The sequence below is a fragment of the Pagrus major genome, chromosome 13 (assembly GCF_040436345.1).
Source record: "Pagrus major chromosome 13, Pma_NU_1.0".
NCBI classification, from domain to species: domain Eukaryota; kingdom Metazoa; phylum Chordata; class Actinopteri; order Spariformes; family Sparidae; genus Pagrus; species Pagrus major.
The window spans coordinates 9,952,586-9,971,099 of record NC_133227.1 but is presented as its reverse complement, the minus strand read 5'-3'; the positions used below and the strand labels follow the sequence as shown (position 1 = coordinate 9,971,099).

General features: G+C 39.8%; 1 protein-coding gene across 1 annotated transcript in view; it reads left to right on the top strand.

The window, feature by feature from the left end:
* Positions 1 to 4,523: 4,523 nt before the first annotated feature.
* Positions 4,524 to 18,514, top strand: part of fryb (furry homolog b (Drosophila)) — a 55,611-nt gene continuing 41,620 nt past the window's right edge. Inside the window, exon 1 of the mRNA XM_073479655.1 lies at positions 4,524 to 4,770. Within this exon, the coding sequence (XP_073335756.1) occupies positions 4,524 to 4,770 (247 nt within the window). The remainder of the gene's footprint in view (positions 4,771 to 18,514) is intronic.

Sequence of the window (18,514 nt, the reverse complement as noted above, 5' to 3'; positions counted from 1 at the left end):
ATTATTGAGGTCAGTGGGTGATAAAGTATTAAAGTTCAGATAAGGAACTAAAGAAGCAAAGAAGAGTGTTTATGATAATAATAAGGCCCAAAAGTGACCATGGCACATTCCTTCCTTCTGCGTGGGAGAGGAAATAGTTTTATTTTTCAGACAGTATGTGAGGCGGGCTGGCACCACTTTGTCTTTAAGACAGAGACCATCAGGCATGATCGAGTAGTAACTGGCGTAATGAGAGCAAAAGAAGGGTGCTGGGGCAGGGGGGAAATCATAAGATGGACTTGCTGTTTGCTTTTCAGACTAAAGAACAGGCCATGACCCTGTGGTCTGTGTGACTGTTTGGGTGTGTTTAGTTGTCCCAGTCAACCGAAGCCTGTCTGCACAGTGGGTGGAAGGTGATGGCTTGGCTCATAATTCATATTCGGGCTGATTTATGTGCTTACTAACACAAAAAATAGAGGTTAGGATCATAGAAAAGTAATAATTATGATAATGAGTGGTATATGTGGCATGAGAATTGACCTTCATTGATTTTTTGTGTATTCAGATAATGAAATACATTTATTAGAGGAGATTTATGAGACTTCCTGTTCTATCTTGTTAGCAATACACCTACTGTGTCTCACATCAATGTTATCAACTGTCTTTGAATGTATGTAAAAACAATCAATAGACTAATTTACATTAAAGGGTTAAGAAGAGTGCTAAGGAAAGAAGAGATGGGATTAACCTGGATGTATGAAGAGTGAGATTGACCTATTGAGTAGAAACACTACTGACTAACCAGGTCAAGCAAACAAGAGAGCGACAAACCTGAGTAGCTTGTCAGGAAACCCAAGTGAAGTCCATTATCATCCATTAACCACGGTGCAGCCAGAGACAGTCGAAATATTGCATATGTAATGTTTTCCATCAGCATGTTGTAGGTTAACATACAGTATGCAGATTAAAAGTGAGCAAAATGATTAAAAAACATATGTCGGTGAATAGATTTGTATGTTTTCTCATTGTCAATGCCTTTGCTGCTACCATCATCACCGCGGCACCCTACTTTTTCTGTGTCAACACATTCCTGAAGATGATTGGTTAACATGTTTGTTTTCTTTGATTGGTTGGCCCCAGTTGACAGTTAATGAAAAGACAAAAACAGTCTCCCGTTTGTGTGTGTCTGTGTGTTCATGTGTGAGTGAGTCTGTCTTAATACTTGGCTGTTGTACTCCCCTAGGGGACGGCACGCCTCTCTAACTGACTTTGGCACCGTGCCTAGTTGTGCTTGTTTGCCACCCTTAACTATTTCCTTGACAGATGGTTGATAGTGCAACATATTTAAAGAAACTAGGGCAAACTGTTAAAAATGTCAATTTAAAAACTTAAAACAGCTGCTTTCTCTAAAGAAGAAAGAAAAATACCTCATTTTATTGTGTTTTTATGAGCAGTGTGCATCAATTCCTCATGTTTATTCTTTTAAACCAGTGAAACCAGTGTTGTTTGTAATATCTGGGTCAGGACAGATGCCTTGTCTTCTTCTTCTGCAAATCAAATCCGACTACTGGTGCAAATAAAGTAACCTAAACCTGAGCGTGAACCTAAAACTCGTTGGAAGAAAGCAAAAAATATTTTATCACTTGTTTTAGGAAAAATTAAGATTACGATTTTAAACTAGGTCAGATACTGTTTTCATATATTTTTATGAGCTGTAAACATACAGTAGCGCAGAAAAATAGGTGTTCATTGTGACAATGACAGATCATAGCATAGACACACTGTCCAGTTATTCGTTTTATTTACTCAAACTTGTGTGGTGGTCTTTTAAAAGAGGACATAAAGGTTGTGTTGTTGTTGCACCAACACACATGATCTCTCTGTTGGGCACTCAGTGGAGCTGATGTCATGACAATAGTGGTATAAACAGCAGGAAGTCACCTCAGGGTCGGTGTCTCCTCAGAGATGCTAACTACCCTGCCTGCAAAGAAGGAGAGTAAAATACAGGATGACCTAAAGTGTATTTGAGAGAACAGAGTAAGGGATTAAGAAAAAATATACAAGATAATTGTTTAAGAAAGTTCACGTTAGAGTATTTACACTGCTGTACTGCCTGGTGTGTAAAAGGGCTGCTTACTTTTTAGTAGGGCTGCTTGATAAAAAACAAGACTCAGTAGAGTGCATACCTCCGCCAAGGCCCAACGGTCCTGTTTTTTCTTATAGATTCCAGCCACCTAAATATGCCTGATTCTTTTCATCAAGGTCCATTCATTAATCCCTATAAAATTAAATAATTGTCGGAAATGCTGTATCTTGTAATGTAAAAGAAAGTGAAAACAAAAATTCTGGATCCGTCATTTACCTGGATCCACACTTCAAGTTAATGGAGTCTATTCTGGGCTGAGACCCATTCTCCATCCAAGTTTCGTGGAAATCCGTTCAATAGTTTTGTGTAATTCTGCTGACAAACCAACCAACAAATCAAATAAACAAATGTACACAGGTGAAAACATAATCCTGTGGGTGGAGATAATACATGTCTTATAATAATAATATATACTAATAATATATTATATAATACAATAATTACTTATGACTTATTCAATTTATTATGTGCATTATCATGTCATTATTCTATTGTGTATAAAACGTGAGCAAGGATTGCTGAAAAACACGTTTTTTTGTCCTTTTTGGCTGCTCCAAGCACCTGTACTGTAACAGCACAGATAGACGCACATCAAAATCCAAGCCATGGCAGGCTTGACCTGTTTTTTCGAAGCTATGGCTAAATTAACCGCAGTGAGTTGAATCAAACATGCTACAGCCTGACTGAGACTTTGGGGCTGTTAGGAAAAGATTGAGCTGGATTTATGAAACAAGACAAAATGGGAGGATCATTTCGAAAAGGAATGCGGCACAATAAATCGTTTTAACCCAATCATCTTGTTTTTAATTGTTCAAAGCTAAAATGGTAGTTGATAATGATGACATTTCATTAATTGCTCAGACCTACTTTTTGGAAAATGCCTTTAAGATGTCTGTTAATCATGTCTTGTTTAGCCAAACTGCTTTTACAGTGTCCAGGAAGTGGACACATCTTATTTTGGCATTGAGAGTGATTGTGCCAGAATGATAGGACCATGTGTAATTAGGGCCGGACCAAAACAGTGCACTGTACTTCCTGTAACATCTGTTTTTGGTAGATAAGCAGCAGCGAGGTAATTTGAGTTTTGAAACCTAGAGTACTCTGTGGCCCCTTCTCGACTAGAGCTAGGAAGTTTTTGCCACCAAGATGGACTTTTATCTAGCTGTTTAAATCATGACACTGTACATGCTGTTGTTTTTTTAAAACCAGCTCCTCAGTGAGTTAGAAGAGTCTTTAAATGAATGTTTGTCTAGCTGTGGTTTCAGATTTCAAACTGGTTGACAACGTGACCTCAAATTTATCTTTGAAATACATCTGCAACTCAAGAAGAATAGCTAACTTTCACATAAACACAAAAAATGTGTGTCCCTGTTGAGGATTCTTCCTGTTTGTGTTTGGCTTTGTTTCCCTCTTTTGTAAAGGGGTGTGTCTGCCCTCAGTAATCCTACACCATTAACACATTGAGGTTACTGTAACTGGCTAAACAGCCTCAACCAGTGAGTACAGGGACTATTACTCTAACTCACACCCACATGCCATGTGTTGGCTGGCTGAATCAAGCAGATGCATGCCATTCTGCTGTGCTCTACTACTGAGTAGAGCTCCTACAAGAAGAAGGAAACAGGTGTGTGAGAGAGGACGCAAGAAAGACATAATTTTCTCTATTGTCAAACAGTCCGTAGTGACAGGAGGAAGGTAGATGGAAAAAAATCCCAGAGAGAAAAAGAAGACGGTGAGAAGGAGAGGGGATAAGAGAACCACCCAAACTTCCCAAACCACCCAATCAAGCTGCGTTCCTGGAATTGGATCCCTCCCTTGTTCACCACCTGAGAGCGGAGAAACAGAGCTGTGCCTCAGAGACTCAGAGGAGTGAGAAAGACAGAGAGAGAAAGAAACAAAGACCAGGTGAGAGCAAAAACAGGGCACGTCAGGAGAAGACAGACGAACTTTTACAGAAAATAAAACTGCCTCTCAAACAAAAGAAGACACGGAAGATTTATTTTATTGTTTTTTACAATCCAGAAGCAGGAGAGTGAGAAAGGGGCTCTCAAGGGGAGAACCTGAACTCTCAGGAGAGCCGTGTATCTATAACAACAAAGCAATGAGCTCACTGTCTCTGAATTGAATGAACTCGACATAAAGAGAGGAAACCCTTTGAGAAGAAATTGGATACCAAAATGTGGATAAAAAGGAGATGAAGAAAATGAAAACTGGAATTTTTGGACTGCCTGAACAGCCTGTTTAAATCTCTTTTTTCCCAAAGTGTTGCTCATCTGGAACAAGATTTTTTTTCTACCAATGTTGTTTTTGTTTTTTACAAACCATCATGTAGTGTCTCCTTGCTAGCTCTGTGGATGGCCAAGTTTTGACTAGCAGGCAGTGGCTTGATAGTGGAGACATGTCTCTAGAAGATGTAGGAAGCACTACCAGCCTCGCGGCTGAAAGCATCGCTTCAGACCACTGCGATGGCCACTCCCTGAGCCAAGGTCAGGAACAGGATCAAGAGAATCAGAGCCAAGGCCAGGATGGGATCGTTCTTGAGCGTATTGCCTCACTGTCATTGGACATGTTTGACCCCAGTGACTTCACTGGGAGATTTACAAAGATTCAGTCCAGGTCCAGAAAGAGGACGAGGATCATTGGAGGTAGGTGCAGACAAGCTTGGGATGTTTTTTTTTATTGGAGTGAACATGTCAAGGCGGGAACAATCATGCAAGGAATCAGTGATATGTAACAGATGGGTTTGTTTAAATGTGAATGGCAATTTGTCATGACCTGAGGGGTTACTCAGGCTGGAAATGGTGGAAAGGCTGGTTGAACATCTAGTTAAAATAATCTTCAACTCTCCAACTGGAATGTGGAATGGGTTTTTCTAAAATCCAAACTGGGATTTGAAATAGTTTCAGATCTCTCACTACCTGTCTCTTCATGTGTCAGAACAAGGTTCTTCTTTGCTGGGACTCCAGGCTTGACAAGTGTCTTTGTTGTTGCTCTTGTTGACCCTGTGAAAAGTGATACCTTCTTTGTTATGAGAAAACAGCACAATATTACTCCACTAGTCCTCATTCTACAGAATGGGAAACAGACATGCCTGTGTGGCTCTGACCTTACATGTAAGCACAGTATTATTTATTTCACTTGTTCTCAGCTATCCTCAACTTCTGGGAATTTCATGTCCAAACAGTTCCAACTGTGAGAGAACGCCAAGACCTTAAGTTGTCGGTCAAAATATAATAGAACTGGGCATATGCTTTGATTCAATGCTGACATTACGGATTTTACATTAAAATGCGTTGATTTCTTTGTAATTGTTTTTAGCAGTGGTGGCAAGAGGTCATTTTTAGTATTAGTTCCATGTCCATCCCTGTTGGTCTTAGGTTTGGTTGTAGTGCTGTAAGTAATTGCAGCACTAATATTGCTCATAATAGGTTATTTGATCATGATGGCTAATACAAATGCACTTAGCCCCGTACTTCTTTTGTGTTTCTTTTTGTTTTGTTATCTAAATAATATGTTTGATTTCCCATTTTATCTAGCTGTTATCAGCATTTGACCAAGCACAACAGCAGTAGTATCTGTCATTGGTAAACTTACCAAGTACCATTAGATGGCATGAGCAGGCTTTTGTTTAAAAGTGTTTTAATACAGTATTACAACAGTTTTATTTGTATTTAATCCCATCCTTCAGGGGATAACGAGGGATATATTTTAATGCTTTGATTTTGAAATTGTAGCTGCATTACTTTCAGAGTAAATTGTTTTATATCTGCTCACAGTTACCCTTATGTAAAATGCTATCACAAAGCATAATATTGGTTTGGATTTTGAGTATATATGTATATAGATATTTAAGGTACCACAGATTTATGTAACTGGGAAACCTTGAAAATGCTTGAAAAGTGCTTGAATTTGACTGGCAAAAGGTGATGTAACGCTGCTAAAACACAGTTGAGAAAGAACAGCCAATCTGTGCCTGAACTTGAAACCTGTTAGTTGCTTGATGATTCTTTTATCTGTTCGACTTGCCCTCCAACAATAGTGTCAGTTGAGCTCTCAACGTAGAAACAGATCCTGTGTTCCTGTCCATTCCTGAAAAACCACAGCCAGTTCAAAATTAAAGAAGGCCTTAAAACTTCAGTACATTTTCACATTTGACCCAAAGTGACCCAAAGTTACAGTAATTATAAAGTAATCCTCTGTTCGGTCACCAACATTACGACCTATGATCTTATGGAGTACTAGCATATTATGTTGAGGAAAGCAGAAAGGTTGTGGGAGTCATTTTATATCCAACTATACATTTTTTAGTGGAATTTGGCTGCGCTTCAGAAGAAGAGAGAAATGTGGGCGTGAAGTTAAAGGGGAAATCTGGAGTGAGGTAGTGCCTGTGTAACCGAGTACCACCTGCACAAACACGTCTTTCAGGAAAACAGTGACTTCTCAATAAATGAGCGCATAGATTGTGAAACTGTCGACACAAGAAATGGGACGGAATTGAATATTATGGGACCTGTATGCTATGATAATGTGCATGACTGAGGCTTTGATGCTGGGGAGACAGGTATGCCTGGCATGACAACAACCGACACAGACACACACACACATTCTTCACTCAAGTTATCTATTTGATCAACCCAGCTGTGTCAAGGATACACCACTGTGTGAACTGTGAACCTCAAACAGTCCCTCTGCGGTTGTTTGTGGCTATTTTCTGTGCGTGTATGCTCATCTGCTGTGTTATGATGGACCAGTTAACAGCCACAACCACGTGTCTAATGCACATATGAGAAAGACAGATGAGCGCCACATGTTTAGTAGTGTTCTTTTGTTTAACAGATGGGATTTATGTAGCTGAGTCAGCAAGAGTTACAGCTGGAACTATTAATTAATTCATCAATTAGTGGAATTTAATCTGAAACTTTTTTGATAATTGATTAATTTCCTCCGCCAAGGAGTTATGTCTTCACCCGTGTCCATTTGTTTGACTAAAGGGATTTCCACGAAACTTTGATGGAGGATGGGTCTCGGCCCAGAATAGACCCCAATAACTTTTGGTGCAGATTCGGGATAAAGGGATGGATCCAGGAATTTCTTTCTCACTTTCTTTAATATTGGAACGTTTTAGTAAATTTCTCAGAGAAAATTGCATAAATTGCATGATAAATTCAGGCGTATTTAGGTGGCTGGTATTTATGAGTGTGTACAGTTTGATGCAGATCCTAACAAAAAATCTTGATGTAGTGGATTTTTTTTTCATAAAGGCCAATTTTCAGCCGCTATACAGTAAGAAGTGGATATTGGATTAGGCTTCATTCATTTAAAGGTGGCTGTTGGGCCCTGCCGGAGGTATGCAATCCATGCAATTCTAATAGTAACAGTAATTTTTAAGAAAAAACACAAAAAATACCTTATTTACAGCCTTTTAGCTGTCGCTAAATAACGCTAATTTGCTGCCAAAGATTGTTCAAAAGAAGAAGGATGGTTTTGTAGTTCCAACAAATCATCTTTTGATCCATCTTCTGTCTAGCTGATCACATCATGTCAATTTCAGGAGTTGCATCTAAACTTTAATTTGTATTGTATCAATTTCAGCTTATGAACTTAATTAGTTTTGAATCAGAACCATCAGTACTTAGATCAAGTAGCTCACGAAAAAGAAAGTGAGCTGAATTTAGAAGGCTACATCTGTTATTTCAATGTGCTCGTTACATATTTAATCAACATTTACTTAAAGTATCAGGTTGGACTCAATATTACAATATTGAAGGGGTCAAAAAATGTGAAGCATTCCTAAAAGAAATGAGTCCATTTATTAACAGCTGGTGTTTAGTGAACATCCAGAGAGGCCATATAGGATTCCTCGCTCTTAATATGTACTGTATGTGTGTGTGTGTGTTTGACCGTGTGTGTAAGCTGTGGTTAATAAATACTTACCTATGCAACTGCTTGAAATGCATTCATAATAAAGATTAAACACATCTTTAATTTGAGGTTGATTAGAATGCAACGTATGTCTTTGTGTGCATGTGTCAATATATGAGCGTATGTGTGCATGTATGGCTGTGCGTGTGTGTGTGTGTGTGTGTGGAGGAGTCACATTCCAACAGCTGGCATGCCCAGGCCCCTGCTCAGAATGTGAGGAATCCTAGGAGCTCAATAAGGAAGGGTGTGTGTGTGTGTGTGTCTTTACGTCCATGATTTTTATCTGTAAGCTGGATAAATGTGTGTCAGTCTACGTCCCTATTGTCATTGTGGGTTATGAATTTGAATAGATTTCCATATCTTGGATAAGAGCTGCTCTCGGAGAATGACTTGTATGTTTCTCTGTCCAAACAAACAGCTGTCCCCTCTTCATACAGAGAGCATCTCATTTACATCCAGAGAAGCTGAAGATTATTTGGCAGACAAAAAGGATATCTTCATTTGGAAATTTCTATTTCAAGAAATGTGTCTCTTAAGCCGCCTCATCCACAGCTTCCATGTTTAGTTTGCTCATAAATAACATCTAAAACCCCCTGTTGTCTCACAGCTGGCATGCATAACTTTTAAACTAATACGAAACATGAAAAAAAAACTAGGGTAAACCAACAGTAATTCTTGACATTTCTCTTCAGAGTGACTGACGCAGAGACGAGGTCCAGTGGGGTTGAGATAATAACAGGGTGTCTGCAGATCCTTAAAGGTGCAATATGTAAGAATTGGCCACCTGTCTAATTGTTACAAACAAATAGGGTGCAGCATATCACCAGAGTCACTGCTAACTGCTGCTGTTTGTAGCTGCTGTTAGCTAGTTTGCTCAGTTAGCTAGCTAGCGGTCATATTAGCAAAGTGGTATTACAAGACAGGACGGGCTACAGCTAGCTGGTTAGCATGCTAACTTCAGGAGATATCTCTGCATCACAATACATAGATGTCTTTGACATAACATCAATACTGTTATTTTTTCCCATTCTTTTGATAATCTTAGTAATTTCTTAATGTTTTAAACTAGCATTCTTACATATTGCACATTTAAACAGGGTTTTGTTGAAAAACGTGAGTTTTGTTGTCTGTACAGAACATCGAGTGTCATATTGGAACAAATATGGCAAATTGTGGTTCAGTCAAACCTACTTCTGACCACCATAACCAACATTCTTACATAGTGCACCTCAAAAGAGTCTTAAAATGTCTTAAATTCAATTTTATATATATATAATTCCATAAAATAGTCATAGAATAGTCTTAAATTTTAATTTGTAGGGTCCAAATTGCCACAAACCTTTTATCTATTTTCATTTAGCCATGTTTTGATTTAGTCTAGCTCTAATGCATCAAAGTCCACGTTTCTACTTACCTGCAGTTCTTAATTATTAGTCCAAAAATCAGTCTTATATTTGGTTAAAAACAAAATATCTTGAAAAGGTCTTCAAAGGCATTTAATTTTGTCTGAAACTTCTCTGAACCCCTGGATAACAGAACGCAGAACATCAATGTTTGCACAGTTGCAGGAGAGCATCTTGAAAATCAAATTTGGTTTATTTTCTCTGACTGTCAACTTGTCTCGATTGTCTTGATTCAGTAAACAGTGTAACTCAAAGGCAGAAATCATATTTGCGGATACTGTTTGGCCCAGGACTGTAATGAAGTAAGCAGAAGTTGTGGACAGGAATAGGCCTGCAGTGGTTCTTTGCTATATTTCTCCTCCACTGAGATTAGACTGTAATTGTCTGTTAATGTGAACTAGGCCATCCTGTGCTCAGTAGCTCTCCTGTGAGCTGCAGCTTTGCATGATACTGTAACTTATGGACTTTCTAACCCCCCCCACCCACCTCTCCCTCATTCTCATTTTGTCTCCCCCTCCCTCTGTTCCCCCTCCCTGGCCCGTTCACATGTCCGCTGGCACTTCCGCAGTTCATCCAGGGAATTACATGATGACCCTAATTATCCACTTGTACTTCCACTCTTACTCAACCGACCATAGCATCATCACCATGATGGCCATCATACCTTTCTGCTTAGATGGCCGTTTGGCTGAGGCAGTATGTGATGGTTTAAGGCTGAGAGAGAGGAATGTATTTTTCTCAAACTATTGTCTAATCATCATAAACTATACTCAAGCTGATCTTAATGATGAAAGAATTTGACCACAGCAGTGTTGATAAATGTTGGTGTTGACTTTTATAGTTACTTAAGGAGGGAGGTGAAAGATTTAAAAGTTTCACCAAGCAAGCTCAGTAAATGATTGTTTTTACTTGGTAAAATCTCACAAGCTATTATAAGCTAATGATGCTTCAGTTTGATTTCTTTTCACACAATTTTCTCTTTGACATTGCTTAAAAGATGACTTGCTTGGAAGATACATTATGCTCACTGTTCTTAACTGTTCTTAAAGCCAGCGTCATGCATCATGCCACCTGTAATCATTCAATAATGTAATTGCCATGCAGTTAATTTAGCTGGGCAGGTTGCCAAAAACATTAGCATTGTATAGAAATTGCTGCGCGTAACACAAACAAGTTAATTACCTGCGTGGCACCACCCTATTACACTGCTGTCATTTCATCATCTGAATGATCGTTTGTTTCTGCTGTTGCTGTAAACAAATATACTAGTTAGAGCTAGACCAATAAATCGTCCAAGATCATATATCGGCTGTTATTAGTGTTACAGCTATATTGGCATGAGCGTATGTGTTGTTTGATTACAAGAAATACAAAATATAACAAGGTTTAATGTGATTTAGAGACAGTGTCACCATTACATAATTTTGTCTGCTAGAGACCACTGAAAAGTTCATTTTTCAACTGTAATGTTCTGCTCAGTATGTGTCTTGTTCACCTTTATTAAAAAAAATAAATTACTATCTGCCAGTCTTTATCATTATTTTTTAAAATTCCCTAATAATGATATTGTTATCAGCCTCAAAAATCAAACCAGTCTTAAAATGTAGCAGATTGGTACAACAGACAGTCCCAAGGTTGAAGCCATTAATTCCCATTAGAGCATGTCTGTTAAAGTTGTTCATTGTGGATGAGTACATCCACAGTATTTCCAATCTTAAGTCTCCAAAGTGCCTTTTGAATATCTAATTTGATGTATTTTGGCACCGATTCAAAGAGTATTTGATTTTGTCTCAGAGCTGGATGTTAGAACACAAAAAGGCCAAATGGATTGAGTATGGTAAATACTATTTCTCTTGGGTTTTTAGACTTTTACTCAGTGAGTTGTTCAGACGTACATATAGTAGATAAACATATTGCAAATATTCACCCACAATGGTTGCAGACAGACCAATGGACTACCCCAGGAATTTACTGTTTAAAATATGTAGGGACTGACTGAGGCCCTGTCCACGCGTACATTGGTATTTCTCAAAGCTTTTTCTATGTGTTTTGACCTTTGGTTCACATGTAAACAGCATTTTAGGTCACCAAAAATTGAACTTTTGGAAAACGAGACATTTTCATGGTGAAGACAGAAGAAGAGAAGCACACACATTTATCAGTGTATGTACCATCACTGGCAAATGTGGAATAGGCTGTGTTTATTATATCACAGTATTTGAGTGTGTATGTTGACGGAATGGATGTTATATTGTTGATAATAAGAAAGCCACAAATGGACATCGATAATAAAAGAAGAGAGACAAATATGGCAGCTTGCAATGTTTTGCTGACAGAACAGCATTATCCAGGAAGATTCTGTGAAGAATAGTCACGTTTCACACCTCGTTCATAGTATTTTCTGTAGCTAAGCAACCGACCAGAGTACACAATCTGCTTCCTGTTTACAGTGGCACATGCATGCCCAGTGTACTGTGGACTAGTCCTGAGGTAGACTGCCATGCATTATTGCAATGCAGTGTCACCCATCATCTTGGATGATCAGTGTATTGTCTTCATGATCAATTGATTAATCGTTTAGTCTATAAAATAGCAAAAAGAGCCCAAAGTGATGTCCTCAAATTGCTTTTGTTAAACCAATGGTACACAACCCAAAGACCCTTTATTTACTATCTTAAATATCAACGAAAAACAGCAAACCCTTACATTGAAGAAGCTGGAATCAGCAAATGTTTGACATTTTTCCTGAAAATTAACTGAAATGATTCATTTATCAAAATAGTTGGCGATCAATTTTTTTTTCAATCGAATAATCAATTAATCCACTAATCCTTCCAGCTCTAATTGTGGGACAACAGCGTCCACTACATACTCACTCAAAAATCACCTGAAAGTCAGATGCCTTCTGCACACACTTCATACTCAAAACATGGTTAAAATATGACGTGCAGTATGGCTTCGGACACGTCTGAGGAAGAAATGCCATTGACCAGTTATTTTTCCTTTCTATTTGTTGTTGCTGCCTGCCTTTCAATGCTGCTCTGGGCTCTCATTGGACAAGGCGGGCTTGCAGCGTGCTCACTCAGCACTTATAGCGAGAGAAGACTGGACAACAGTCTCTCTGTCCACTGTCTTTTTATTGTCCTTTTCCTCCCTTTCTTCACTCTCTCTATTTTCTGCATCTCCTGTGCAGTACTATCTACTGTATATATTTTTTTATATTTTTCCCTCCCTCTCTGTCTTTCTTTCCCTATCTCTCCCTCCCTCCCTCTCTCTCTCTCTCTCTCTCTCTCTCTCTCTCTCTCTTCTCTCTCTCTCACTCACTCACTCACCCGCTCTCTCACTCTCTCTCGGTCTATACTCTAAGAGGATTGGCTGCTTGCGTCTACCAACATCTGTGTATCACTGTCCTGGGAGAGCAAAACAGAGAGGGGATGGGGGGTGTTAGCCAGCTCGATAGCAACACAGCGCACAGACAAGGCTGAGTGCCGCTCTCTTTTTCTTTCTCTTTAACACACACACTCTATCTCGTGGACGCACGCACGCACACAAACAAACGCACGCACTCGACAGCAGACAGCCGCAACATCCGCATCGCTGGCTGCCCACCCGCATCCCTCTCTCCTTCTCTCTGTGTCTTTCTCTCTCGGCGTGCACTCCTCTTTCTCTCACTTTGCTCTGGCCGCAGCGCCTCATCCTGCCGTCCTGTCCCCTCGCTGCTGTCTGTCACCGTGGCCACATAGCCTCTGCAGCCATGGCGACCAGCCAGCAGGATTCAGGCTTCTTTGACATCAGCATCAAGTCTCTGCTCAAGTCCTTGGGAGGGAGTGAGTACGGCTAACACATCTCAGTTGTTGTTGCTGGTATGCCAAACAAATGCATGATACGGTCTGAGCGGCGAGCTGATCTTGCAGTGTACAGACTGTGCTTATTTTGTTTGTGTGTATCTGTGTGTGTGTGAGGACTGAAAAACAGGCAGCAAACATACAGCATGATCCACACTGTCAATATTTGGCATTGTTACGTAATGGAATAATGGAAGACAAGGGGGGTGTAGAGAGGGAGAGACTTGCTCCGGGGGTTAGATAAGGGAAAATCTGCCTCCTCAGCAGTTTTTCTATATGAATTATACAGAACATTACTCAGCAAAAGAATAAGTCAGTCTTTGAGTTCGTCATAATCTTTGCACCCACCACTAAAAAAGTGTCGTTCTAGATCTCAATCAATCATTTTGCCATTAAATGTAAGGCAGATCTGAATATTAACATGTGTTATCATCCTGCCGAAAGACTGAAAGACTTGAATTTCTCAATCATTTCTTCGGTCGGTGAGTCAGTGTTTACCAAACAGAAGGTAAAGCTAATGTATGTGAATCTGGGATGACTGCCCAGCAGCATCATCAGACTGGACATACTGTACTTCCTCTCACTTTCAGCAATGGGCTCATAAACCTGAGACATGACAGTTAGCAGAAAGCATCCCTCTTATATAGTCATCACCACACAGACAGCATGTGGTTTAGTTTTACTGTAACATCAATGTTTTGTTTGTTGATATAGAGGACTTATCCTGTTGTTGTTGTTCTCTCCGACTTCCATGCATTGACTGAATATTAGCTTTCATCTTGTGCATGTATGTATGTATGTGAAAGTAACATAAGAGTTATATAAAAGCTAGGGCCACAACAGTTATTTTCATTAGCGAAGACTATGTTGATTTTTTTTTCGACTAACTGATTAGTTGTTTGGTCTGTAAAACGATCCAAAGCCCAAGATGATGTCCTCAAATACTTGTTTTGTCCACAACACAACGATATTCAGTTTACTGTTAAAGAGGAGTAAAGAAATAAGAAAATATTCACATTTAAGCAGCTAGAATCTGAGAATTTTGACCTTTTTTTCTCAAGAATTTACTCAAATGGATTTATCAATTATCAAAATAGACGGTGATTAATGTATTAGTCGATCGTTGGAGCTCTAGTGGAAGCTTCTCTTTGTGCTCTGTTGCTGAAAGGTCCTGTTGTGCGTGTCCCTTCCATTAGATATCATGAAGTTGTTTTGGTGTGTGCGTGTTTGGTTAGCAGGGCAGCTGTGTGGAGCTTGTATATTAGGTGTGTGCTGAAGGTTACTGTCAGCAGGGGTTGTGATGTTCTAAGGGTTACAGAGGAATTGCAGGCTGTTGTGTTGTGTTGATGGTCCCCCCCTCAGCCATTTAATGTGATGTAATAAAAAAAGAAATCAGCCTAATGGTGTATGTGTTTTCTCGTTTAAGCTTCTTACAGCTATAGGACCAAAGTGAGTCGTGTAGGCTTGATTGCTCCAAGGTCATGATGATGATGATGGTAGTCAGAAGGCTAGAAAGCCAAGAAACCGGCCTGAGAAGTCTGAGTTAGGTTTGTGTTTCAAGCGTGAAATAACTAGATAAACAGCTGACCTCATCAAGTTGAACTCGTTCCATCTCATGACAGCACTCCTGACATCATCATGTGTCAGCCTCTACCAACAATATCAGAAGACACATATAGTTGAAACAAGCTTATTCAGGTTTTGTGATTTATTTTTCAGTTTTCTAGTTTTTAGTTTTTATTAGGGCCTCGCCTAATGATTATTTTCATTGTGGATTAATCAGTCAATTACTTTCTCAATTAATACATAACTTGTTTGGTTTATAAAATGTCAGAAAATGGTGAAAAATGTCGATCAGTGTTTCCCAAAGCCCAAATCTGAGCTGTCTGGCAGTTATCTGTGATAGAGGAATAGAAAAAAACTAAAATTTTCGCATTAAAAAGCTGGAATCAGAGAATTTTGCATAAAAAAAAAAATACTTAATCAAAAACTACTCGATATCACAGCATTGTAACCTGCCATCTGAATCTATGTTATCATGCTCTAAATGGTTTATTTGCAATAACATCTGGAAGCGCGTGAGTGGAAGAGGACTATGATTTGAATAATAATACACATGCTTTTATTTTTCAGCTATATGTCAAACTCTTCAATCATATATGTGAATTTTGGTCTGATTCAAGCGTACCTTTGTTGCACTTAAAGCTCTCATCTCTAACTGAATAAGTTAGTTATAATCAGTTAGTTAAAATGCCACCACCAGTAACAATGAAAATGCCAGAACACATTAATCACACTTACTCCTCTGACAACATACAGGTTTGGTTCTGTTAGGTCTTGTCAAGGGCAGCTGCTGTGTGTTTGTGGTAATTGTCTGTGCTTTTAAAAGTGACTCATCACAATCCACTTTACTTAGACACTGCCAACCAAATGTACAAGCTGTACAGGGAGGATTTGTCTTTTTACAACCCAAGAAAACTTGTTGCAATGCTTACCAACCTGAGTTATAATGTCAACCTCTATATGAAGATTTACGTTTGATAGCTGCGTTCTTCATGACTCATCACTCACAACACAATGCATGTTAGTCATGATTCATCACTTCAGTATGCTTGTTTGTCTATAGGATGTGATGGATGTAAAGTAACCTCTCTACTAGTCCTGCAACTAACGGCTGTTTTTGTCAGTGCTGGACTGTAGCTACAGTACTTATTTGATCAGTAAACAGATAAAATAAAAAAAAACACTGATTGTGATAATCAGAAAGATGCTGCATTTCAGATCTGATAATCCCTGGACTTGTAGTATTCAGTAAATACAATACATGTAAATATATGTGTAGACTTAGGTACATTTAATGTCAGATACGTTCATTCATTTACTAAAGCACTATTTGTATGGCTGTCTTTCAATGGTGTGCCTTTTGGGTACAGAGCTGGTTTTCGCCACCAGCTAAAGTGCAAGTTTATGTCTTATTTTGTCTAACAGTCAAAAAACAAAATATATTACATTAACAGAAATTCACTTTTGAGAAGCTGGAACCACAGAATGATGAAAAACAATCAATATCAGTATAGTTTCTAGTGTCTTTCTTTGTCCCTATCTTGTCCACACAATGTGATTAAACCACAGCTGACTTTTATTGACTAGTCACTACAGATTTCTGCTGATTCACCTCTTAAAATGCTGAGTCATGCAAATTTCTACGAGGTTCCCGAGAAGTGCTCTGGGAAGCTGTATCGACAGCTCATCGGACAACGTTACTTCTTCCTGCTCTCATCTGTTTTCCCCACCGACATGCATGAGGCTCACACAAAGATCCTTGTGCACACACGCACACACACACACACACACACACACACACATAAACACACACCTTAAATTCATGACACTGAGAAGCTTTAACGGTTCTCATTAGAGTCAACCTTGACTAAATTAGATCAGTGCCATTTGCTTTGTAGTTCAACCATACTACTTGGCTTTCCTGATTTGTCGCTGTCCGCCTCGGAAAAAGTGTTGCGTACATGCGTGTGTTTGTGTGTTTGTGTCTCTATCAGCGTGTCTGTTTTCATGTGTGTGCACTTGTGTATGTCTGAGCAGGGGTCAGTGGGAGTGGTGGGTATGTAAGAGAGTGACCTCCAGTGGTCTATATATAGCGCCTCCCTCCTCCCCTCGCCTCTCTCTCGGGGCAGTGTTGAAATTCCAACCCAACTCTTCTGGTCAGATCTCCACAAGGAGCAAACTTTACTTAACTGCTGCTGACAACTGAAGGACAGCCACAAAACCACTCGCAAAGACGCACTTTATTTCAAGACAACTTTTCAATGCAAGGATTCCAAGGTCGGAGGAGCTACAGAGGGGTGATGGGGGCCAGGAGGCGGAGCAGAGGCTAAAGTAGAAACTGAGCATATAGCTCTCAAGTATGGGGCGCTACACGGTGTCTGATCTACATGAGCCTCTGCTGGAGCAGTACAGTGGAATATCTCTTGATCCCTGTTGGTAGAGTTCACTCGCAGTGGAATAAGTCTCTTCTGACACTTTGACACCATCTCTTCCTCTGTGATTGCAGCTCTGAGGTGTCACGTTGTCCTCACTTGGCCATGGCTCTTCCGGTCTGTGGATTTCTTCCTGTTTCATTTGGATCAAATGTGGGATACAGCTATCATGAGAGTTTTCTTTCTCGCCTCAGGCACATGTCTTTCACTTTACCTGCCTGTCATTTTCTGAAGGATGGAGCTTCACACTTTTAGCTTTGGTTAAACCTGCACGGTGCCGGAGCCAGACATTATTCTGATGTCTGCAGTTGCTGTCATGGTGGAATAGTTGGATATTAAAAGCAAACGTCTTGTGTGTCGCTAATCTCTGGCGAGGAATTAAATTTATTTGTCAATCATGGGAGCTGTGTTTTACACCTTGTAGACGTCTCAGCTTCATACCCTCTCCCAGTGTTTCATTCCTCCTCCATCCCACTGTTTCTGCCCATTTTACCCACCTCTTCCCACCGTATCCTCGTCACTCACCGCGTTGCTGTCTGCACCATGGAAGTGCCAACTAAATGGAGCAGGGCTAGTGTCATCAGCTTCATCAAGGGCCTTGGTAAGCACACAGGGGGTGTGTGTTCATGTGACCACTCAGGTTTCACACAAACAGGTTGCTGTCTGTGAGGCCTGGGGTCCTGTCGTGTCCTGAATTAGTATTTACATCTCACCTCTCCAGAGAGGTCAGGTCACGTGGTCATGAAAGGTCAGTTAGACCTGACAGAGTTGTTAACTCACACACACACTAGTAGTAGCCACTTCTGAGAGACGCTCTTGTGAGTTATTGCTTTGTATAACCCTGTGGGAAAAAAATACTCTATGCACCTTGTTCTTCTCACCATGTTGAGGGAATAAAACCTGCAAATATTTTAGTGTGTACGTGCAAGTTTTCCCTTAAACTAACAATAGTCCATAGTTAAACATGCAAGCTTTCCACAAAGTCCTCCTTAAGCTCTTACAGTGCACAGTCACTGACGCCATGGAAATGTGCTGCTTCTTAGAGTGACGAGTTTCTGCTATTTTAAGGCCGTGTCAATATTCCTTGAGACGCATGACAGGAAATGCCCTCTCCCTCATTATATCTGTCTGTCTCCACTGAAACCCTTTCCAGGCTCCACCCACTCCCTGTCTGTCTCTCCTGTCTGTCTCGCAAGAATTAATAGTGCTTGGTCTCCCTAATGA